A 27,115-nucleotide genomic window follows, 5' to 3' on the forward strand; every position below is an offset into this window, starting at 1 on the left:
AACTGATCCCATTCACAATTGCACCAAGAAGCATAAAATACCTAGGAATAAATCTAACCAAAGATGTAAAAGATCTGTATGCTGAAAACTATAGAAAGCTTATGCAGGTAATTGAAGAAGATATAAAGAAATGGAAAGACATTCCCTGCTCATGGATTGGAAGAATAAATATTGTCAAAATGTCAATACTACCCAAAGCTATCTACACATTCAATGCAATCCCAATCAAAATTGCACCAGCATTCTTCTCGAAACTAGAACAAGCAATCCTAAAATTCATATGGAACCACAAAAGGCCCCGAATAGCCAAAGTAATTTTGAAGAAGAAGACCAAAGCAGGAGGCATCACAATCCCAGACTTTAGCCTCTACTACAAAGCTGTCATCATCAAGTCAGCATGGTATTGGCATAAAAACAGACACATAGACCAATGGAATAGAATAGAAACCCCAGAACTAGACCCACAAACGTATGGCCAACTCATCTTTGACAAAGCAGGAAAGAACATCCAATGGAAAAAAGACAGTCTCTTTAACAAATGGTGCTGGGAGAACTGGACAGCAACATGCAGAAGGTTGAAACTAGACCACTTTCTCACACCATTCACAAAAATAAACTCAAAATGGATAAAGGACCTGAATGTGAGACAGGAAACCATCAAAACCTTAGAGGAGAAAGCAGGAAAAGACCTCTCTGACCTCAGCCGTAGCAATCTCTTACTCGGCACATCCCCAAAGGCAAGGGAATTAAAAGCAAAAGTGAATTACTGGGACCTTATGAAGATAAAAAGCTTCTGCACAGCAAAGGAAACAACCAACAAAACTAAAAGGCAACCAACGGAATGGGAAAAGATATTTGCAAATGACACATCGGACAAAGGGCTAGTATCCAAAATCTATAAAGAGCTCATCAAACTCCACACCCGAAAAACAAATAACCCAGTGAAGAAATGGGCAGAAAACATGAATAGACACTTCTCTAAAGAAGACATCCGGATGGCCAACAGGCACATGAAAAGATGTTCAACGTCGCTCCTTATCAGGGAAATACAAATCAAAACCACACTCAGATATCACCTCACGCCAGTCAGAGTGGCCAAAATGAAGAAATCAGGAGACTACAGATGCTGGAGAGGATGTGGAGAAACAGGAACCCTCTTGCACTGTTGGTGGGAATGCAAATTGGTGCAGCCGCTCTGGAAAGCAGTGTGGAGGTTCCTCAGAAAATTAAAAATAGACCTACCCTATGACCCAGCAATAGCACTGCTAGGAATTTATCCAAGGGATACAGGAGTACTGATGCATAGGGGCACCTGTACCCCAATGTTTATAGCGGCACTCTCAACAATAGCCAAATTATGGAAAGAGCCTAAATGTCCATCAACTGATGAATGGATAAAGAAATTGTGGTTTATATACACAATGGAATACTACGTGGCAATGAGAAAAAATGAAATATGGCCTTTTGTAGCAACATGGATGGAACTGGAGAGTGTGATGCTAAGTGAAATAAGCCATACAGAGAAAGACAGATACCATATGGTTTCACTCTTATGTGGATCCTGAGAAACATAACAGAAACCCATGGGGGAGGGGAAGGAAAAAAAAAAAAAAAAAAAGAGGCTAGAGTGGGAGAGAGCCAAAGCATAAGAGACTGTTAAAAACTGAGAACAAACTGAGGGTTGATGGGGGGTGGGAGGGAGGGCAGGGTGGGTGATGGGTATTGAGGAGGGCACCTTTTGGGATGAGCACTGGGTGTTGTATGGAAACCAATTTGACAGTAAATTTCATATATTAAAAAATTAAAAAAAAAAAAAATATGTATAGTTCAATCATTCTACAAAACTATAGCTACAGAAAACATCTGCATGTGAGCATATTCGAAATGCCTCATGATATCCACTTAGCTGAGTCTCCCCAAATTCTTGATCCACAAAATCATGAGCAAAAGAAAATGGTTGCTTTGTGCCACTATGTTCTGGGGTCATTTATTATGTAATAAGGATACCAGAACACAAACTGAGACAATATATATACAGTGTTTATTAAGATGCATTAACACAATGGTTGCTAGGCAGTGAACACTTCTCATGGACTCCTAACATTTATTCCATGGGAAGGGAGGTCTGCTAACATACCAGTCCTAGACTTTCCAAGTTCTTAATAAATCTTTCCCATGAGGAAAGTTCTTTTCAAACAAAACGAGTTGATAATTTTTCATAACTACTAGAGAAGAAATTTCTGTATATAGTTTTGAGTGGCCTGGGGTTTAGACTATAAAATAAAATATCACAACCTTCTGGTTATTTGCTAACTTTTCATTAATAAAATAACTGAATATAATGTATCTTTCATTTTTGGTACACACATAAAGAAACATCTATTAAATGAAGAGTAAATACTACCTTTAAGATGAGAACTCTTAGGAATTTTAGAGTGGTCGGGAAAATAATGAAAACGTGAGTTAGGAATATGAAGATATACTTAATAAGGCTTTATAGATATGAAAATCATTATTTTGAGAGTGATCTTGTCTCAAGAAATATACTAAACTGGCATAAAAACAATCACCTACAGTTTTATATATCTAAAATATAAGTCCTTTCAGATTTTGCAACTGTGCCATAATAATATCTATGATTTCCTGTTAATAAAAATTGAAAGCAAACTCTATATCATTTCTCTGGATTGCCAAAATATATTTTATAAATTTGATTTTCAATTTGTATATTTAAAATAAGTAAATAAAAACAGCATAACTATTACTAAAAGTGATACAAGGTCTTAAAAAATGCCATCATTTGGGGTGCCTGGGTAGCTCAGTTGGTTAGGTGTCAGACTCTTGGTTTCAACTCAGGTCATGATCTCACGGGTTCGTGGTCGGAGCCCTGCTCCACGCTGACAGTGCAGGACCAGCTTGGGATTCTCTCTCCCTCTCTGTCTCTGCTTCTTCCCTGCTTGTGCATTCTCTCTCTCTCTCAAAATAAATAAACTTTAAGAAAAATGCCATCATGAGGAGAAAATGAGGTAAATAAGTGTGATATATCATATGTATAATATTATATATGATACATACATATATATCATATATATGAATACAATTCTTGCAAAGAATAAATAGCAAATCAACAGGTAAATGGCTATTTTGTCAATTTATGGAGTCAGCATGTTAAAAAATTACATAACGTGTTAGAGGGACAGAAAGTATATTTCAAATAAGGTGGTTTCAAATTTTTCTGCTATCACTGTTGGTAAGTCAAATGCACTTATATTTCAGAAATAACTATGTTTTGCAGACCTTGATTTAAATTACTGAAAGGTTTAAAGGAGTTTCTCTTCAATATTGAGAAAAGAAATCTAAGCTTAATCCTACCCTCTTTCATCCGTGTAAAATGACAGTTCCATCGTATCATTAATTCACTCTCTTTTCTTTCTGTTTCACTTTCTTCTATACTTTGGAGTTTTATATCAGTAATTATGAAAAATAACAATAATGAAAACCTACTAATTCATTTCTTAGTAATCTGAATGCATTCTATTGACAGGTCACCAATTTACATGGGAATGACAATTGCAGAATGCTGTTCACTTACTTCTCTTTCTTAGATTCTAAATTATATGAAAGCAGCAACCTAATTTTCTGCTACACGAAGACAATTCTAAAGAGTAAAGAGTTAATAACAACCAGCATCTGGAGAATGTAAATGACTTCCCTTTTCACAACACTGGGTACAGGAGGGGGGATGTTAAAATTGCAATAAGAAAATTTACAGATTCGAAGTATGCCAAAAGTCCATGAAAACAAACTTAAGAATATCAATAACCTAATATTTTGTGGCTTAATGAAAAATATCTTTAAATATTATACTTTCACTCTTTTCTCCCCTGACCTTATTTTTAGGCTGCCTGTGGTGGAGTTACCCTTTTAAAAATTAAACCATTTCTTGTATTCCTAGAAGTTACTTGAGAAGCTGGAGTCCACGGTGAGATTTAATAATAGGCAAAAACTCTGAAAATACAAAGGTACTGAAAATCACTAGATATCGAGTTCCTGTTACCTTATCGCCTTCAGAAAACGTGATGCCATCTACGGCTCTTTTCCAAGTGATTTCTGGAATAGGCTCCCCTTCTGCTTCACATGTAAGCGTGACTTCACCGTTCTCATGTGTAGTCTCATTTTTAAGCTGTATTATGTGAGGCTGTACTGTAAAGAATATATACATTACTCAATCTGTATGGGAGGAAAATATTACCACTCAGACTTAAAAGCCATGGCAGGCATTTGAGTCCACATGGGTCCAGTACAAAATTATCAACTTTGTGGCAGTTCCTGCAACTTGCTTTGCTTTAAAGGAGTGCCAAGAGACAGTTGAACGCACAGAAGAAAAAAACTTTAAAAATAATTCTCATCGATTATCAGAAAAATAATTTGAAGTGGCTTAGAAACCAGCATACAAATTATGATTCCTTTCAAAATTTTGCAATTTAAAAGACACTTAATTATTTTTTTCCCTCTCTTAATGCAATAAAATTAAAATTTCCAGTTTAAAAGTCTCAGAGTATCTATATTTCTGTGTGTGTGTGTGTGTGTGTGTGTGTGTTTATGTGTGACATCAGCTTATTTAGTGATTATCTCTTATGCTCTAAAAATGATTTCACTAAAGAAGGAAAATGATGACTATATCTTGAAGATGTATGAAGTATAATTATGCATAATATTTAAAATATTTATGAAGTAAGTATATATACATGTTATTTTTTGATATTCCAATTGATTTATTTTACCTTAGTTTATTTTAACAATATTTTAGGTATTTTGGCTAATAATTTCTTTATAATTATGACTTCAAAAATGAGAAAAAATGTCTCCTAATTTAAATTATTTTTATATTAAAAACTATGTCTATCCACAAATTTACATGACACCACAGAGCTTTATGATTGTAAAACTGTATTATCTGTACTTATATTTTGGTACACCACAAAGGGATAAAAGCTAGCACTTGTTATTTCATAAAAAGTAACAGTTTATTTAATCTTTAAATGGAATTAATCATGTAATATAAATAAGTTGTTTTAATCTGAGAAAATTAGGTTCCTATTATAGGAAATATGGCATATATACTTTTTACTAACTCAGTGTTTACTTCCTTGACTTTAATGGATTTAGGTAGATTTCTACTACATATATATTTGATTTTGTGTCAAACATAATACAAATTTGTTCAGTGTTACTATACAAAAGTGATTACAACAGCAATGTATAATATCATGCAGTATTTTCTATTTGAAAAGATAAAAGTATTAGAAACATTCTATTATTTATCTCTGTTCTCATTCACTGCCATCCTAATAAGAACAAAAACCTAATATTTCATAAGAGCTCTTTGATGCAAATTGAGAATATCTACCTTTTGGGATTATCTCAGAAACTATCATTTGTAATTAATTAATTTATTTTTATATTGAGTCATATTTAGTGTAGGTTTTAAAGAGAACAACCTTGTTAAGTGAGGAATAGTGCTATAACAAGATAAGGGCTTCCTATAATTTCTAACAGTTTTAAGTTTGTTTACTTTTTCCTCTGCATGAACCATTGTCCTTCTTACTCTTAAAGAATCTTCCTTCTTTCCTTTCCCTGCCCTCCGTTGTGAAATCATTTTGATAAGTGTTTTGAAAAATGGAGAAAACATATTAATTATTACTAGTGCATTTAATTTTTAGTATTATGGTTGTTAAAGACAATGATATATTCTAAATACACTAGAAAAATTGTTTTTCTTCTTACAATCATATATGGAAGCTAAATCAATCATAATAATTTTAAAACCCTTACTAGTTATCTACCTTTTGTAAGTTCCCCAAAGAAGGCAATATGGCTCTTAGTAAATATGGAAGATATTCATATTTCCTTTTAAAAAAATGAAAAAAGGAGTATTTACTAATGGTTACACATAGACATTTCCTAATTATAGCTTTATAGAGGTATTGTTTCGAAGTATATTCAAAGTACAACTAATCTCAATATGTGTCACTTAAAGATTTATGAAGACCAACCCATATTATATATAAATTGTAACGGATCCCAATATGTGTAATTTAAATGAATTTTCTTCCATCTTCTGTTATGAGTCAGCCAATATTTTACAAGAATATACATGTATCGTTTCATGTAATTCTCAAAATAATTCTATCTGGTAGCTGCAATGCTAAAATATATTTCAGATGAGAAATGAGATTTAATTTTGGAAAGTTAGTGACATATAAGCAACAGAGTACAATTTGACTCAGACCTCCCTCTAGACATCATAATTTTAACCACTATGCTATAATACTTACCAAAGACCTGGAGGAATGCCTGTTTTTCATCTTCTCCTGCTTTATTTGTGGCCCTGCAGATATAAGGACCCCCATCACTATTAATTATGTTCCTGACAGTGAGTTCTGTATTGCTTCCTTTTAATATGTATTTTTCATTTTCTTCAATGAACTTGCCATTCCTAAAGAAGAAAACAGAGGTTGATCTTCATAAATCTGACTTCATAACTCAGAAGGAGATTGTACTCAATTTTTTGATCACTCATTGTCAATCATTTCATGGCTATTGATAGACAAGGCTATATTCCAATCACAAGTGTACTTTTAGTAGCTCAGTGAAAACTCAATTACTAGGCATTAAAATTATACTTGAAAACTGCTTTGGATTTACAGACAAGAGTAACTTTTGAGCTATGTTGAAATCATAACACTCTTTTTTGGCAAAAAAGCACATTCGTTCAATTTTTACCTTATTAGCAAAAAAATTTTGTGTTGCTGATCTTAATTCTATATACACTTTTTATGTTGGTGAGTCAACACACATTTACTAGGTCCCTAGGACACATTTAAGATAGTTTCTATGGAAATATCCCTTAAAGAAGTTTCAAAGTAAATGCAATTTAAATACATTACCAATTTATATTGCAAATAAGTATTACCAATAAAGGGGTAAGATGAAACAATTATTTGCAAGTGCAGTTAGAGAAATTATGCTGAATATGATGACTTAATTCATTAATGAGAAGAAATCACTTTTCTTAGATATGTTCCCTCTTAGACACCAATAATTTTCAATATTTTCCAAGTTCTTTCTGAACTGAAATAGTCTTCACTCTCTTCCAATTCCAGTTTGTGTTGTCTGTTAAAACAATGTTTTTCAATTTTTGCCTGTAATATGTACAATAAAAAATATTTTAAATATATTTAAATCGTAAGCAATCCACAGTTCCCCTTAATATGTGTGGAACCTTCTTGTAATGTATATTCCCTTCCATTCAAGTTTATTCTCCTTATTTACTCTTCCTCCTCCTTTGTTCTCTTTAGTTTTCCTTCTATATTTTTTTTGTATAATGGTATTTTGAATGACTGAATTGATTGCAAGGCCCATGGATGTAAAATGTTTAGGATCTGTCCTTAGAGGATGGGGTATCTATTTGTCTACACAAGTTTAAATTTAAAAACAAATCTCTGAAAAAATTATTTTAAAAAATTCCTAGAATGAGAGAACATTTCTTCAACACACTAAATGATCATTCCAGTGAATTCTGGTTTCACTTAACCGAAAGTGGGGTATGGTGCATATCCTAATACAATACTTATCTTTCTATGACTCATTAGCATCTGTTTTTCCAGTTTCTACTGACATCTCTAAAGATATCATGAAATGTGCAAAAATGTCATAAGAGTGGGGTCCAAAAGTAGGGTTTGTAAAATACCCAAAGCAAATGTATATCTATATATATATATAGATACATAGATATCTCTCTCTCTCTCTATATATATATATAGATATATATGTTGCTCTGTATTTTTATATATTTTTATATTTTATGAATCTAAAACTAACAACAATGAAATATGATATTACAGCCTTTTTGTCCAGAATGTAATATATATAGCCTTCATAGTAATTAGTGATATAATATATTTCTTACACTAGCCAAGTAGAAATTACTAATTTGTATAACCATAACAAAACAACAGTAAGAATAATAATAATACATAGAAATTTAAGCAATCTGTGGTTTATAATACACTTTCCCTATAAATTCTACCTGATTAAAAGCTCACAATTAGCTCATAGATGTCTATTTTCACTCCCACCGTCATTCACAGATTAGAAAACAAAAATTTTAAGTATAATTTTCACACCCCTTAATTCACAGATGAAGACAACTAGGTTCACACAGTAATATAAGAAGCGTAATAACTAAATTCTAGTGCTCTTTCTGATAAAGAGGGTTATTTCTCTACCTCATGTGAAATATTGTGATAAATGTTTGAAGTACGGCAAATGAGTAAGACATGGCTACCTATCATGAAGAATTGATAATATGACTGGCATTAAGAGGATAAGGTAGATATCATTAATGAAGTTATTGATAACTTCTTGTATGTTAGGTAGGGGAAAGAGGGATCTACTGTAGTAGGAGAAAAGGCAAAAGATGAGTGAAATACTTCTAATTTTCATGGGGAAAAATTATGATTTGGGCTTTGCAGTGGATGGGAAGATCTAGAAGAGATTTAGAGGAAATAAGTATATAAAGACTATGTTCCCTTCAAGAACTTCATTTAAAAATATCAGCAAGGGAACTAACCAAAGTAATAGTTTCTAAATTCCTCTCTCTTAACAAACTTCTGATATAGAATATACTTGTTATTATTCACAATCCACTTCTGGAGAATGCCATGTGTGCAAAAGACTTTCAAAGAATTCTGGTGGAATTATATAAGCTCATACTTGAAACTCAAACCACTTCTCTAAGTAATGCTTTTCTAGGCACAAGAAAATAGGTATGAGAATCACGGAATCCACCAGAAACTCCAACTCTACAAGAAACATAATGGCAATAAATTCATATCTTTTAGTACTCACTCTAAATGTCAATGGACTCAGTGCTCCAATCAAAAGACATAGGGTAACAGAATGGATAAGAAAAGATCCATCTATATGCTGTTTACAAGAGACCCACTTTAGACCTAAAGACAATGGACTAAATGTTTAAATCAAAAGACATAAGGTAACAGAATGGTTAAGAAAACAAAATCCATCTCTGTGCTGTTCACAAGAGACCCACTTTAGACCTAAAGACACCTTCAGATTGAAAGTAAGGGGATGATAACCATCTATCATGCTAATGGTCAACAAAAGAAAGCTGGAGTAGCCATACTTACAGACACTAAAAAAAGACTGTAACAAGAGATGAAGAGGGCATTATATCATAATTAAGGGCTCTATCCACCAAGAAGACCTAATAATTGTAAACATTTATGCTCCCAATGTGAAAGCACCCAAATATACAAATCAATTTAGCACAAACATAAACTCCTTGATAGTAATACCATCAGCATCCTTTCTTGATAAAAACCCTCAAGAAAGTAGGGATAGAAGGATCATACCTCAAGATCATAAGAGCCATATATGAAAGACCCAATGCTAATATCATCCTCAATAGGGAAAAACTAAGAGTTTTCCCCCTAAAGTTAGGAACAAGACAGGGATATCCACTCTCATCACTATTATTCAAAGTAGTATTGGAAGTCTAAGCCTCCACCAATCAGACAATGCAAAGAAATAAAAAGCATCCAAATTGGCCAGGAGGAGGTCAAACTTTCACTCTTGGCAGATAACAAGATATACTATATGGAAAACCCAAAAGATTCCATCAAAAAAACTCTAAAACTGATCCATGAATTCAGCAAAACTGCAGGATATAAATCAATGCACAGAAATTGGTTGCATTCCTATACACCAACAATGAAGCAACAGAAAGAGAAATCAAGGAATCGATCCCATTTACAGTTGCACCAAAACCCATAAAATGCCTAGGAATAAATCTAACCAAAGAGGTGAAAAATCTATACACTGAAACTATAAAAAGCTTATGAAAGAAATTTAAGAAGACACACACAGAAAAGGAAAAAGATTCCATGCTTCTGGATAGGAAGAACAAATATTGTTAAAATGTCAATACTACCCAAAGCAATCCACATATTCAATACAATACCTATCAAAATAATACCAGCATTCTTCACAGAGCTAGAACAAACAATCCTAAAATTTGTTTGGAACCAGAGAAGACCCCAAATAGCCAAAGCAATCTTGAAAAAGAAAACCAAAGCAGGAGGCATCACAATCCCAGACTTCAAGCTATACTACAAAGCTGTTATCATCAAGACAGTATGGTACTGGCACAAAAACAGACATTCAGATCAATGGAACCAAATAGAGAACCCAGAAATGGACCCACAAATTTATGGCCAGTTAATCTTTGACAAAGCAGGAAAGAATATCCAATGGAATAAAGACAGTCTCTTCAGCAAGTGGTGCTGGTAAAACTGGACAGCGACATGCAGAAGAATGAACCTGGACCACTTTCTTACACCATACACAAAAATAAACTCAAAATGGATGAAAGACCTCAATGTAAGACAGGAAGCCATCAAAATCCTTGAGGAGAAAGCAGGTAAAACCTCTCTGATCTTGGCCACAGCAACTTCTTACTCAACACGTCTCCAGCGGTAAGGGAAACAAAAGCAAAAATGAACTACTGGGACCTCATCAAAATAAAAAGCTTCTGTACAGCGAAGGAAACAATCAGAAAAACTAAAAGGCAACCGACAGAATGGGAGAAGATATTTGCAAATGACATATCAGATGAAGGGTTAGTATCCAAAATCTATAAAGAACTTATCAAACTCAACACCCAGAAAACAAATAATCCAGTGAAGAAATGGGCAAAAAACAGGAATAGACACTTCTCCAAGGAAGACATGCAGATGGCCAACCGACACATGAAAAAATGCTCACCATCACTCATCATCAGGGAAATACAAATCAAAACCACAATGAGAAACAACCTCACACCTGTCAGAATGGCTAACATTAACAACCCAAGCAACAACAGAAGTTAGCGAGGATGCGGAGAAAGAGGATCTCTTTTGCATTGTTGGTGGCAGTGCAAGCTGGTGCAGCCACTCTGGAAAACAGTATGGAGGTTCCTCAAAAAACTAAAAATAGAACTACCCTATGACCAAGCAATTGCACTACTAGGCATTTATCCACGGGATACAGGTGTGCTGTTTCGAAGGGACACATGCACCCCCATGCTTATAGCAGCACTATCAACAAAAGCCAAAGTATGGAAAGAGCCCAAATGTCCATCGCCATTGGTGGATGAATGGAAAAAGAAGATGTAGTATGTGTATATATATGTATATATATACATATATATATATATATATATATATATATATATATATATATACACACACACACAATGGAGTATTACTTGGCAATCAAAAAGACTGAAATCTTGCCAATCTCAACAGCATGGATGGAACTAGAGGGTATTATGCTAAGCGAAATTAGTCAGAGAAAAACAAACATCGTATGATTTCACTCACATGAGGACGTTAAGATACAAAACAGATGAACATACAGGAAGGGGAGCAAATCAATATAAAAACAGTGATGGGGACAAAACATAAGAGACTCTTAAATGTGGAGAACAGAGGGTTACTGGAGGGGTTGTGGGAGAGGGGGGATGGGCTAAATGGGTAAGGGGCATTAAGGAATCTACCCCTGAAATCATTGTTGCACTCTATGGTAACTAACTTGGATGTAGATTAAAGAGAGAGAGAGACAGAGAGAGGAAAGAGAGAGAGAATGAATCATGGAATTATGGAATTAGTGGAAATGATAAAGAAAGGAGGATAATTCCACTTTCAACCACAATGGAGTAACAGGGAACCATATATACCCTCTCATTGTAAACAGCAAACAACACTAGACACAGATTAAATAATAGTTTTCAAGTAGCTCAAAACAGTGACCTCAGAAGACCACCATATCCTGGTACTTGAAGAGTGTTTCCAGGCTGCGGCTCACAGAGGGAGAGTCCAAACACAGCTAGGGAGAGTTCTCAGTAGGAAGTGGTTAAAGTAGCTAGAATTTGTGGATCAGTGAATGTAAGAAAAAAGAGCTACACAAGAAAGATAGTAGAGAAATCTGCAATGTGTTCCTAACCAATTTTTAACTGAATACTTATCAGTAATTGCATGCCAGTAAGACCTTCCAAAGAAAGGGAAATAACCATTGGAAAAGATAAAGCACAACAATCCCAGAACCAGGAATAATTTGCATCTCAACCATCCAGAGTAGAGAAATTTCCTAAAATGCAGGACATTAAGTCACCCCTTTTAGAAGAATATTGCCTCAATAACAGAAGCATATTAATCCCAGGTTGTAGTTGCACTAAAAGAGCCTAAACGCAATCTTCAAAACATCAAACTTTTCTCAAGCTATTTCTGTATCTAAAAACAAAGTAAGAAAATACAAAAACAATCACCACTCCAAACATAAAATCCTTAATATCTGCACCCAATCAAAAATTACCAGGATAGTATATAACTGGGAAAATATGACGCATAACAAAGAGAAAATTCAGTCAATTAAAAAGATCCAGAAATGACACAGATTATCAAGTTAGGAGAAAATACTGTTAAAATAACAGTTTCTTGTTGAGAAGTGAAGGTTTTATACCCTATATCAGGCACCCCAAACCTTGGGACCTACACTGTAGAAATGAACACCCAAAACCAGCTGACTCTGCAAAGCAAAAGGGCTTACATCCAGGACATCCAAAAGGCTATGGAAAATGAAAAGTTTGCTTTTAAAAAAAGTCTTACCCAGACTTACTCATGCCAGGAATCTACAAAAAATGCAGTTTTGAAAGCACCTTTCTATATGCAATGAAAATTCATTAGCTAATGTTCAAGAATGTGCTGGAGACACAGGGGCCTTGTAGGACTTTCTCCAGAGGAGAAGATGCTGGTCGGCACCATTTTTAAATTCCCACTCAACATTTCTAGTGTTGTAGGGCTTCTTCACCCCTGTGCTCTCCCACAGTCCTACTGCAGCTGCCTGGCTTGCCCTGCCCATGAGCTCTGCCAGTCTTATTATTTCCAGTTGGCTCACTCTTGTTCTGGGCTCCCTCCGGGCTCCCTCACAGCCTCTCTGAAGCCAGCAGGCTCACTCTTCCCACATTCTGTGTATCCCTGGGCCCTGCAATAGCAAGCTTCCCATTCCGCCCATGGGTTCTACCTTATTAAAAATAAATTATGCTACATAGATAAGCACAAATGTGAAAGAGTCAACCAAGAACTCAGGCAAGGTTGAATCATAGTTCCATCATGTGCACCAGGGCACTCCTCTAGAATGGGAGAGGTAGCTGTTCCATCTAATACACAGAAACAAAAATATGATTGAGAAAAGGAAAATTGGAAAGCAAGAATACACTCCAAAAGAAAAAAGAAAAACAAGATAAAACCCAGAAAAGAAAAAAAAAATCCTTGATAAAAGAGAGATAAGTAATTTACCTGACAAAGAGTTCAAAGTAATGGTCATAAAGATGTTCACCGAATTGGAAGAAGGATAGATGAACACAGTGAGAACTTCAAACAAAGAGACAGAAAATGTAAGAAAGTGTCAAACAGAAGTCACAATACCGAAGAATACAATAACTGAACTAAAAAAAATACACTAAACTAAACTAAAGAATTTCAACAGCAGTTTAGATGAGTCAGAAGAACACATCAGCAACCTGGAAGACAGGGCAGTGGAACTCACCCAAAGAGAACAACTGAAAAAACAACAATAAAAAGGGAATTTTAAAAAGTGAAGATAGTTTATGGGAACTATGGGACAACATCAAGTGGCATAACATTCACATTATAGAGTCCTAGAAGAAGAGAAAGAGAAATGGATACTTTAAGAAATAATGGCTGAAAATTTAACCAACCTAGGGAAGGAAAGAGACATCCAGGCCCAGAAAGAACAAAGAGTTCCAAAGAAGATGAAACCAAAGAGATCCACATCATGACACATTATAATTAAAATGTTAACAGTTAAAGAAAAAGAGAAAATCTTAAAGTTTGCAAGAGAACAACATGATACATATAAAGACTATCATAAAAGTACCTATAAGACTATCAGTTGATTTTTCAGCATAAACTCTTCAGGCCAAAAGAAAGTGGCATGATATATTCAAAGTGCTGAAAGGAAAGATTGCCAACCAAGAATATTCTACCCAGCAAGGCTATCATTCAAAATAAAGGAGAGATAGTTTTCCAGACAACCAAAAGTTAAGTGATTTCATACCATTAGACCAGCCTTACAAGAAATGTTGAAGGTACTTCTTCAAGCTGAAAATAAAAGGTACTAACTAGTAAAAGAAAATATATGAAACTAAATATCTGATTGGAAAAGCCAAATTTACAGTAAATATAGTGGATCAACCACTTAAAAATTTACAAGGAAGGTTAAAAAACAAATGTAAAATCAACTATAGTTATAATAATTTGTTAAGGTATACACACACACAAAAGATGTAATATATAACATCAGAAACATAAAACATGTGGTGGGGGAATAAAAATCTAGAGTCTAATATGTATTCAAAATTATGTTGCTATCAACTTAGAATAAAATGCTACACTGTCTGTTATATGGGAACCCTAGTAGACACACAAAGGATAATGGGAAAGTAATCTAAACACAACACTATAAAGAAGTATCAAACCACAAGGGAAGAGAGCAAGAGAAAAAAGAAAGGAACAGAGAGGAACTACAAACCATTCAGAAAACAATGAAAAAAAAAGGCAATAAGTACATACCTATCAATAATTACTTTAAATGCAAATAGACTAAATTCTCCAATCAAAAGATAAGTGACTAAATGGAAAAAAACAAGACCTATTGATGTGTTGTCTATAAGAGACTCACTTCAGATCTAAGGACACAGAGATTTAAAGTGAAGGGATCGAGGGATGCCTGGATGGCTCAGTTGCTTAAGTATCTGACTTTTGATTTAGGCTCATGTCATGATCTCAGGGTCATGAGAGATTGAACCCAGCATCAGGCTCCATGCTGAACATGGAACCTGCTTAAAAATTATCTCTCTCCCTCTGCCCCTCTCTTCAACTCACATGTGCTCTCTCTCTCTTTCTAAAATAAAATAATAGTTAAAAAACAAAGTGAAGGGATAGGAAAAGATATTCCATGCAAATTAAAATGAAAACAAAGCTATACTATATCAGACAAAATGATGACTTTAAAACAAGTACTACACATGTAACAAGGAAGGCATTAAGTAATGGTAATGGGGTCATTACAAAATGAGGATATAACATTTGTAAATAATTATGTGCCCAATATAGGAATACCTAAATACATAAAGCAGGTATTAAGAGACCTAAAGGTAAAAATTGACAGCAAGACAATAAGAGTAGAGGACTTTAATACCCCATTTACACCAACAGATCTATCATCCAGACATAAAATCAATAAGAAAAATTGGCCTTAAACAACACATTAGTCCAGATGGACTTAATAGATATAAACAGAACAGTCCATTTAAAAGTAGTAGAATACATGTTCTTCTCAAGTGACATGGAACATTCTCCAGGATAAATGGCATTAGGCTACATACAAGTCTCAATAAATTTAAGAAGATATTTCACATACCAAGCATCTTTTCTAACCACAATGGTATGACACTAGAAATCAGTTACAAGAAAAAAAAAAACTGGAAAAATCCCATAAAAAGGAAGCAAATCTTGCCATTTTTCACAACACAAATGGATCTTAAATGTGTTATGCTAAGTGATACAAGTCAGACAGAGAAATATAAATACCATATGATTTCACTTACATGTGGAAGCTGAAAAATAAAACAAGTGAACAAATAACACAAAACTATCTCCTGGATACAGAGAATGGATTGGTAGATATCAGAGGGTAAAGGAATTAGAGGGTGGGTGAGATGGGTGAAGGGAATCAATTGCATGGTGACAGATGGTAACTAGACTCACTATGGTGATCACTTTGAAATTTATATGAAAATCAAATTATGATTTACACCTGAAACTAATAATGCTATATACCAATTTGCCTTGGAAATAAAGTCCTCCATCAAATGTGTAGAGATAAAAAATAGAAGGATGAAAAATACTCTGGTGGATCTGAAAGTAGATTAAACATTACAAAAGAAAAATAATCAACAATTTTGAAAATATATCAATATAATTTAGTGAACTTGAAGACATAAAAATTTGCAAAAACAAAAAAAAAGGGCTGAACGTTCTATCTGATATCATTTTATTCCTAAACAAATTCCTTTAATAATTTTATAATATTGATATGATGTTGATAAATGTATAAACACATACCAGAGCTTCAAAAGACATGAAACCAAACAGAGAGAACTGAGCACAGAAAAATAGACAATGCTTGTAAAATCATTAAGGATATAGAAGATGTGAACAATATTAATCAACCAGCTGACCTATTTGATATTTAGAGACTACTCCATACAACAGTGGAATATATATTCTTTTCAAGTGCACAAAGAACATTTAAAAATTTAGATTATAAAATGAGACCCAATAAATTTAAGCAAATTGATATTATACAAAGTATGTTTTATGACAATTAAGAAATTCAGTTAGAAACTAGTAGCAGAAATATATATGAAATATACTCAAATATTTGGAAACAAATTAACAACATTCTAAATAACCAATGTCAAAAATAACATTACAAGAACAGGTTTGAAGGAGCACTTGCACCCCAATGTTTACAGCAGCCTTATCAATAATAGCCAAATTACGGAAAGAGCCCAAATGTCCACTGACTGATGAATGGATGAAGAAGTTGTGGTATATATGTAAAATGGAATATTACTCAGCCATCAAATAAATGAAATCTTGCCATTTGCAATGACATGGAGGGAGCTTGAGTGTATTATGCTAAGTGGAATAAGCCATTACAGAAATACCATATGATTTCACTCATATGTGGAATTAAAGAAATGAAACAGAGGGACATATAGGAAAGGAAAAAACAAAAACAAAAAAAGGGGGGCGGAAACAAACCATTAAGAGACTCTAACAACAGAGAACAAACAGGGTGGTTAGAGGGAGGTGGGTGGGGATGGGCTAAATGGGTGTGATGGGTATTAAGGTGTGCACATGTGGTGAGCACTGGGTGTTAGGTGTAGTGATGAATCACTAAATTCTACACCTGAAACCAATTTTACACTAATGTTAACCAACTAGAATTTAAGTAAAAATTTTGAAAAGTAAAAAAAGTATAGAAAGGGAATACTGTAAATGACTTAAAGCTAGTAAAAACAACTGGAATGAAATGGACACATTGCTGAAAAGATATACATCACAAGAGACCACTAAAGACAAAGGTATTCCTGGGATAGACCCAGATCTGTGAAATAACTTGAATTTGTAGTTAAACCTCTACACAAATGCTTATAGCCCTACATAAATATGTCAAAATAAAAACTTCTAATGCTAATTTTCACTCTGTCAATGTCACTACCATATACTTCCATTCGCCCATTATATATTAAATATCCAGAGAATAGAACAATTATTATCTACACCATTATAGACATTAAACTAATGTCATATGAAGATATAAAGATTAAAAAATGTAGATTTAAATGATTTATTATGTTAGCCTCAGAATCTGATTTATTCTAGCCTGTATGATAATTACGTTTCCACTTAAATATGAGAATTTTGAACAAATGTTGAACTTTAAGACAGAAATTTAAACAGAAGGAAGTCTCTCTGGAAAGATATAATGATGAGAATGAGATTCTAGAACAATATTTGTTCATTGTAATGAATGGTCCAAGAGCTTTTCTGTGCTGCAATTAGATGTAATATTGACTCTTTAAGATACACACTAGAAACCAGAAGTCTCTGAGATACATGATTATTATCTGGGGTGAATATGTTAATGTTTGATGTGTAATCCTTTTAAAAATACCAACATTATGTTACAAAGGAATCAGTTTGCAAAGAACATCTAAAAACACCTATTTAAAGAAATATCTCGTTTATTGCTACCTGCTATATTAAATGGATAAAGGTTTGGAAGTTGCAGAATATCAGTAAATGTTCAGGAAGTGACAGAATAAAATAAAATTGGATTGCAATTATTCTTCCTTAATATTTTTTTAAACCTAATCCTTACAATTGGCCCATTTTTGACAATGTGGAATATATTTTTACTTATTGTTTTCTTGTGATTATTCTTACACTATTTGGTTTGTGAAGTGTAGAAGAGGTTCTATAAATATTTGTAGCTATGCTTAAGTAGTAACCCGAATTAATAACTAGTATGAATTTATAAAATTGTCCATCTGTAAAGTTTCATTGTCTCCCTTTTAACAGTTAAAGCCACAACCTAAAAGAATGACAACGTTGATATCTGTTTGATGTTAATAAAAATGAAGTAACATTTAACAATTCTAAAAAAATATATATATAAGTAAACTGTTAAAGAATGGACTTAGGATAGAGTGTTTATTCATTTGATGAAGTAAGCTTTTTAAAAATGACATTAAATTTATGAAAATTTAACTGCACATAATTAGCTTTTTTCTGAATAATACAGTCCATAAAGAAAATATATAATTGAATTGAATAAAATACACTTTTATATACATACAACAATGGTGCCATTAATGCTAGCGTTCCTATTTCCATATAGTCTCTAGCTGTAACATTAATGTGGCTGAATCAGTCATAGGCGTCCTTGGGCCCATTTTGGGCAGAAGCCTGCATTCTAGAAAGAATAACCAGTGCAATGGGTGTAGTCTTTGACTTGGGTTAAATCACTCTGTTAATCTCTTTTACAATTTAACTAAAAACAAAACTGTCATAAACTTCAAGTGAAACTCCAAAGAATGCTCTTATTCTTGATAAAATTAGATCAGAAATATTTTTCCATGAGATTGATCCTGGACACAAGCCAGAAGGATATGTATCTGTAACCTACCTGTACCAGGAGATAGAGGGTTCGGGAGAGCCAGAGGCCCTGCAGGATAATGTCATCTCTTCTCCTCTCTCTGCTGTGGCATTAAAGGATTTCTGAGGCATTGTGATCGCTGGCGGCACTGAAAAAAGAGATGAACACAGATTAAATAGAGATGAAAAACATTTTATAAACACCATTGGGACTTTCTTACAGGTACTTTTTGTTGTTGCTAATTTTAAGCTTTAAAACTTTATTGTTTACGTCTGTATTTATATCAACAGGACTGACTTGGTTGCACAGTAAAATAACTTTAAGACCACTGATCTGCGTGCCATGTACAATAATGAGATAATTCGTTCTAATGCTATTGTACTGTTTTTAATCTATCAAACTAAACAAGAAAGTAGACATTTTAACCAATTTATATGTATACTTTTTTGAAATATTTCTCAGAAAAAGACAGACAATACTATCCTGACTTACATCAATACTGAGATCTACTTGAAGCATAAATGGATTTCCTATTTGAGTTCTCATCGGTATATGTAATTCTATAAGCAATTATTCACCGCTTCAAGACAGGGCTTTCAAATTAGGTGTCAAACCATAATGTTCTTTCTGATTAACTGCACTTAATTTCTTCACACAACTATAGAACATTTTATGAAGAGAAACTGCTCAAGACATAGAGACTATGAAATAGATTTTCATGAACAATTCAATTTTAAAAATTAAGCTTCCCCAATTTCTAACTAATTACATTGCAAAAACTGCATATGCTGCACATTTCGGACCTGTTGAAACTGTTACTAAAATGTACTGTTTGCAATAAACAAATCAATAGCATCCATAATAGAAACTAAATTTCAAAGTACAGCATAAATTTTGATTTAATGCACGCTTTTATGATTTTCAATTAAATGACAAAATGATGCTCTTAAAATTAATTATATTAGTAGAATTGTTTTTTACATATTTAGAAGTGTGATAACAACTGGGGTGCCTGGGTAGCTCAGTTGGTTAGGCATCTGACATTGACTCAGGTCAAGATCTCGCATTTGTGGGTTCGAGCCCCACAACAGGGTCTGTGCGGACAGCCCAGAGCCTAGAGCCTAGAGCCTAGAGCCTGCTTCAGATTCTGTGTCTCCCTCTCTCTCTCTGCCCTTCCCCTACGCACACTCTGTTGTTCAAAAATAAATAAACATTAAAAAAAAGTGTGATAATAACTAAATATCTCATTTATTGCTACAATAGCATTCAGGTCAGCATTCATGCTGTATTGTTGATGCTGATGGTGCAGATAGGAACTGATATGTATCTTAGCAATTAAGCACAATAAATCAAGTCTCTGCCTTTATGAATTTAAATACAAGGTACATGATCTGACATGCTGTCTCTAAAATAACATAATAATTACACGTATTACAATAGGATGGACTTTTTTTCAGACATTAACTCTGCATTTTAAATACATTGAAATTTGACTTTCTGTATCTAGTTTTCCTTCTTTTGTAATTATGGAAAAGAACACTTTAATCAAAATGTATTGCCTTTCCTTTTCTTATGATAAACATAGGTGCAAGAACACTGTCACTATTTTTATTACAACAATAAATATTTTAACCATTAAATAATTACAATGAAAATGTACTTCTTAATAGAAATCCTCTCTAGAGCAAAGTATTTGTGTAAATAGAAACACCTCCAATCGGAGAATCACATGCTCCAGTTCTTGTCCTATGACTGTTACTCGCTTAAACAAACTATTTGTTCCTTATCATAATTCTCTTTTCTATAAACTGAACTGCAAGATGATCTGCAAGAACTGACAAATCTTAATGTTTACATGTTATGATACAGTAGCTCTACTAATGAAATGGGTGTTCTTACTTAGAGTGTGCACTTGTAGAACAATATTACTATTGCATATTTATACAGTAGTAATTTGAAGAGTAATTCCAGAACTATTCTGAAGGATAATAGCCTCAAAACCTGCAGAAGTTTTCTTTTTACTTTTTACTTTTTACTTTTTACTTTTAAATAGAAGTTTCTATTTACACTAGTTCTGATGCCAAGATGTGCAGGGAATTTGTTAGCCACTGTGTTAGACTATAGAGCACTTTTACGTATATTATCTTTGGTTCAGAATTTGCTATTGAGTTGGATTAAACAATTTTAAAAGGGATTACAATTATATTTCATCCAAATTTCTTGTCTCATAAGACCCATATGTAGTATGTTTTTTCTACTCTATTTTACCTTCTTAAAAATACTTTTTTTTTGTATTTAACTATATCCGAAATCTCTAGTTCTAATAACTTTACAAAGATTTATATTGTGTATATTATGTAGTCAATCCTTTCTGATAAATTTCGGTTTTCATTCTTTAGCTTCAAGGCACATGAGAACGTGTAGGGAACTGGCTCCAGAACTCACTTAGACAAAGGTTTTGGCCCACCTTCATGTTACAATTAATTCCCTTTGCTGGCTGCAGAGGCACCAAAGATACCTCTAATTTGATGGCTTAATTCACTTGCATCAACAATGACATCCAGCGTCCATTTGCCTTCTGTGTCTTGCAGTCTTCCCCTATGCACTGTCCCTAAATATGTCTCAGAAGATGAAGAACATTGTACTAAGCATGGATTACTCACGTGATTCAAGTTGATCAGAACAATAATCCCTCCAAATTTATTCGGGATAAGGAAAACAACTTCCCAATCCCCAATCACCACCACTGTCAGGAAAGCTACTCTTTTATAACGCATTGATTAATCAGATCTGGCCAAAATGTATGTCATCAAATGAATTCACATGTATGTCCTCTCTCTGGCAGAGGACTACTAACATGAAGACTCATGGTCCTTTCTTATTTACTTTTCCTTGCTTGCACTCTTAAGGCTGTGTGGCATTCAGAAATTAGCATAAGGGAGGATTTGAAAAAGATCGTAGAATGGTCAGCACCAGGCATCTGTCTCCCTACCTAGGCAGCAATTGCACAGACAGAATCTGTCTAATGTAACTGTCTTGGATCTCTGGAGTCTATGGTAGGCTTGCAGCTTCCACAGGGAGGCATGGAAGGTAAGTTGTAAGCAATATCTCAAACAGGTATCTGTATAGCCATCTTCATAGCAGCATTATTCACAATATTTAAGACTGGAAGCAATACAAATGTCCGTAAATGAATAAATGGATAAGCAAAATGTGTTATATGCACAGAATGGAATACTATTCATAAAGTTAAGGGGAGCCTAGGTGGCTCAGTTGGTTGAACATCTGACTCTTGATTTTGGCTCAGGTCATGATCTCAGGGTCATGGGATCTAGCCCTGTTCTGGGCTCTGTGCTGAGTGTGCAGACTGCTTAAGATACTCTCTCTCTCTCTCTCTCTCTCTCTCTCTCTGCTCCTCTCCCCCACTTTCCATTTCTCTCTCTAAAATTAAAAAAAAAGAAAAAATTTAAAAAAAGTTAATTCTGACATATACTTCACATGGATGAACCTTTAGGATGCTATGCTAAGTGAAATACCAGTCACAGAAAGACAAATACTCTATGAATCCACTTATTATGTACTTGGAATGGTCAAAATTATAGACAGAACTTGAAATGGTGGTTGCTAGGAGCTCTTGGGAGGGGGGAATAACAGGGAAAATATGGAGAGGACAGGAGGTGAAAGAAGGGAATAGGAAGTTATTGTTAAATGGGTACAGAAATTCAGTCTTACAAGAGGAAAAGAATTACAGAGATGGATGGTGCTGGATGGTGCACATTATGAACATATTTAATGCCACATAACTTATACTTTAAATGGGTTAAGATCATAAATTTTATGCTATGTGATTTTTACCAAAATGAAAAATAAGAGAAGGGGAAAAAAAGTCACATAAGCTATCTTAGTCCTTGGCCAAGAGAAGAAATAGTCTATGTTCATGCTTAAGTACCTGGTATTTTTTAATGTTTATTCATTTTTGTGGGAGACAGAGACAGAATGTGAGTGGGTTAGGGGCAGAGAGCGAGGGAGACACAGAATCCAAAGCAGGCTCCAGGCTCTGAGCTGTCAGCACAGAACCTGAAGTGGGGCTCTAACCCATGAGCCATGAGATCATGACCTGAGCCAAAGTTGGATGCTCAACCAACTGAGCCACCCAAGCACCCCTAAAGTACCTGGTATTTTTAGCATTCTATATTGTTGGTCTCAATGTATATGGAACATAACTTAATTTCTTTCCTCAGGTTTTTCTAAATTTTTTTTTTAACGTTTATTTTATTTTTGAGACAGAGAGAGACGGAGCATGAACAGGGGAGGAGCAGAGAGAGAGGGAGACACAGAATCTGAAACAGGGTCCAGGCTCTGAGCTGTCAGCACAGAGCCTGACTCGGGGCTCGAACTCACGGACCGTGAGATCATGACCTGAGCTGAAGTCGGACGCTTAACCGGCCGAGCCACCCAGGCGCCCCACCTCAGGTTTTTCCATGAGTTCATTAACACATGGTTCTTTCTACTTTATATAAGCACTGAAGAGAGAAAAATGAACCAACCAAGAAGCCACCTATGCAAACTTGATTCATAGTATTCAGGGATGCTAGAAAATTGTATTTTTTTTTTTTTAATTTTTTTTTTTTCAACGTTTTTTATTTTATTTTTGGGACAGAGAGAGACAGAGCATGAACGGGGGAGGGGCAGAGAGAGAGGGAGACACAGAATCGGAAACAGGCTCCAGGCTCCGAGCCATCAGCCCAGAGCCTGACGCGGGGCTCGAACTCACGGACCGCGAGATCGTGACCTGGCTGAAGTCGGACGCTTAACCGACTGCGCCACCCAGGCGCCCCGAAAATTGTATTTTTTTAAGTTTTATTCTAAGACTCCTTCTTTGATATGGAAGCAAGTATCCTCATTCTGCAACTTACCTCTTCAGCAATTTTCACATACTTAATTGCTTATAATATCATATAGTAAAAAAAAATGATTGATATTTTAATATTATGTAGACTCTCCCTATGGAATAAGATATTTAAATTATGGACAATGCATTCTCATCATGATTTTGATCATCATTACTTTCCAGTAGTCTTATTATGTCTCAATGTCTCATGTGTGCATTTTTTTTATTTGTTCTATTTTTATTTGTTTGTTTTGCTCTTCTGCTTCACAGGTTATTATATCATCTAACACCTCTCAATTTTTTTTCTTTTTTCTTCTTTTTTCTATTTTTCTTTATGCTTATTTATTTTGAGATGAGGGGGAGGGGCATAGAGGGAGAGAGAATCCCAAACAGACTCCACACTGTCTGCATGGAGCCCGATGTGGGCTTGAACTCATGAACCACAAGATCATCACCTAAGCCAAAATTAAGAGTCAGACTGAATCACCCAGGTGCCCCACACCTCTCAATCTTCATTGATTCTGGTTATTTGTAATAATCCTTCCTCTTATATTTATGAGGATGGTCAATTTAAAGTGCTACTTGGTAAAAATAAGTTTTCTTTGGAATGCAAGACTTACAAAATTTTAACAAATACAGAATGTCAAATGATTAACATAAAGAAAAGCTAATTAATTGTATAATTTCATTTGGAAAAAATCTAGCTTCTTGGTTACAGCAGACTAAGAATTGTAGTCAGTTCTTTTCAAATAAACAGTGGTTTCTAATGTGGAGTGTCAGCATACTTATTACTGTCTTGCATAAAATCCAATCAATATTTTTTCATATACTTGATTGAGAATTGGCAAATAATTGGTGGGCATATGCTGCAATATGGGAATACAGTAAAATAGTAATATAATTACAATTATCTGTTGAGTATTGAGTTCTAAAATCAATCCTATCTGAGTGAAACAGTAAGAGTTTTATTTGATATCAGTTTACAAAATAGGATCAAACTGGCCCATTATATTCATTTAAAAAAAAAAAAAACTCAAGGAAAATGTTCCATTGGCATTTCAAATTCTTAGTAAACTCTAATATGAAAAATATCTGGTATTTGGGCAAATAAATACTGCTTTCAGTGGAAAGTATAAAAACAATGTGAAAATGTTAATGAGAACTTTATTGCATAATTTATGTTTTCCTATCTTTTCCAAATTTTGCCAAATAAATCTGATTTTTATGTTCTTTTAATTTGACTTTTAAAGTAGATCACATTCACAGGTTCAAAAATAAAATAAAATTAAGAGGAAAATTCTAGACCTTACTCTTTTCCTTGTTAACCACTTGATTATTTGTATTTTTATGCAACTATTAGCACATAATTTTATGTTTACTTCTTCTTTGCACAAAATATACCATATTCTGTACCATGCTTCTTTTCTCAAATTAATAATGCATGTAAAGAATATATTCATGTCACTATGTAGAGTACTTCCTCAAAACTGTTCGTATTGCACAGTCTTCTACCCTGTGGATAAACTATTGGCCACATGTTATATCTCCTGAGGATATCCAAATATTTATCTACTACAATCTTATCTACTGCAACCAATGTACCAGTTAATTATCTAGAAGTAAAATTGATACGTCAAAGACTAAACGAATATGTAATCTTGACTGAAGAAGACTAAATCAAATTGCCCTCAGTGGTCATTACTCCAATTTTCTACCCCAACTGTGTATTATTTTTATAATCAGAAAAAAATATATAAATGAACAAGTAAGAAAATAAAACAATAAAAGTTAAAGGAGATAATTCTCAGATAATTTCCTGAAGTTAATTCATAGCTATAGGTCTAAAAGCATTATAACCCTTATTAAAGAAAATCCAAGTGGAAAATTAAAGTTGGAAGCATGGAAAGCATTATTTTGAATTTCTTTTTGTTTCCATGTTAAGAGGCGATAACTAAATAAAGGGCCAAAGTTAATGTGAAAGATAACTCTTGTCAAAAAAAAAAAAAAGTCTGAAAATTTTAGACACATTAGAGGATATTTTCATGATTAAACATGGCTATTTTTATGCTTTATGAGTATACTGTATGATCAGCAATATTCTTTAATCCTCAAAGTATGTTTCAAGGACCCCAGAAGTCCTCAAAACCCATTCATGGGGTCTTATGATGCCTTCCATTTTACCAGCCATATATCTGTGTGAAAATGAATTTCTCCTGCAAAATTCTCACAATTTTCCCATTCCCAGTTACTGGACTATGCTAATGGAGGAAAAGTTCAATAATTTCCTGATCTAAAAAAGTCTTTTTCTCAGGTTTAAAAATATATTACAAAAGATTGAATGCAGCAACTGATAAGAGAATTTTTGTTTTCTTGATGGCTTCCTTTACTATGCAAAAGCTTTTTATTTTGATGTAGTACCAATAGTTTATTTTTGCTTTTGCTTTCTTTGTCTGAGGAGACATATTCATATAGTATTTGTAAATGATGTACCCAATAAGGGGTTAGTATGAAAAAATATATAAAGAACTTATACAACTCAACACCAAAACTTCAAACAATCTGATTTAAGGACGGGCAGAGGACCTGAATTTACATTTTTCCAAAGAAGACATATAGATGGCAAACAGACACATGGAAAGATGTTCAAAATCACTAATCATGGGGGAAATCAAAACCACAATGAGGTATCACGTCACACCAGTCAGAATGGCTAGTATCAAAAAGACAATAACAAGTGTTGGTGAGGATGTGGAGAAAAGGGAATCCTCAGGCACTGTTGGTCAGAATGTAAATTGGTACAAATGCTATGGAAATGGTATGGAGTTTCCTCAAAAAAATTAAAAATAGAAATATTATATAATCCAGTAATTTCACTACTGGGTTTTTACCCAAAGAAAATGAAAATACTAATTCAAAAAGATAAATGCACTCTTCTGTTCACTGCAGCATTATTTACAATAGCCAAGATATGGAAATAACCTAAGTGTCCACTGATGAATGAATGGATAAAGAATAGTGGTATATTACTCAGCCATTAAAAAAGAATAAAATTTTGCCATCTGTGACAACATGGATGACACTTGAGAGTATTATGCTAAATGAAATAAGTCAGACTGAGAAGACAAATGCCATATAAATTCACTTATATCTAAACTATTTAAAAAACCAAATGAACAAACAAGCAAATAAACAAACAAAAAAACTAGACTAGTAAATACAGAGAATAAACTAATGGTTGCCAGAAGGGAGGTGGGTGGGAAGTCGGCTAAAATAGGTGAAGAGGATGAAGAGGTACAAACTTCTAGTTACAAGATAAATAAATCATAGAGATAAGAAGTACAGCAGGGAACA

The 27,115-nt window shown here is 33.9% G+C and overlaps 1 protein-coding gene across 2 annotated transcripts in view; it reads right to left on the reverse strand.

Moving 5' to 3' along the window:
• Positions 1–27,115, reverse strand: part of NCAM2 (neural cell adhesion molecule 2) — a 531,010-nt gene that overhangs the window by 169,368 nt on the left and 334,527 nt on the right. For both annotated transcript variants that reach the window (XM_078452862.2, XM_078452863.2), the window contains exons 6-8: positions 18,904–19,021; positions 6,339–6,499; positions 4,058–4,203 (exon numbers count right to left, since the gene is read on the reverse strand). In XM_078452862.2, the coding sequence (XP_078308988.2) occupies positions 4,058–4,203; positions 6,339–6,499; positions 18,904–19,021 (425 nt within the window). The remainder of the gene's footprint in view (positions 1–4,057; positions 4,204–6,338; positions 6,500–18,903; positions 19,022–27,115) is intronic.

This window comes from Panthera onca, chromosome C2, assembly GCF_046562875.1.
Source record: "Panthera onca isolate mPanOnc1 chromosome C2, mPanOnc1 haplotype 2, whole genome shotgun sequence".
Taxonomy (NCBI): domain Eukaryota; kingdom Metazoa; phylum Chordata; class Mammalia; order Carnivora; family Felidae; genus Panthera; species Panthera onca.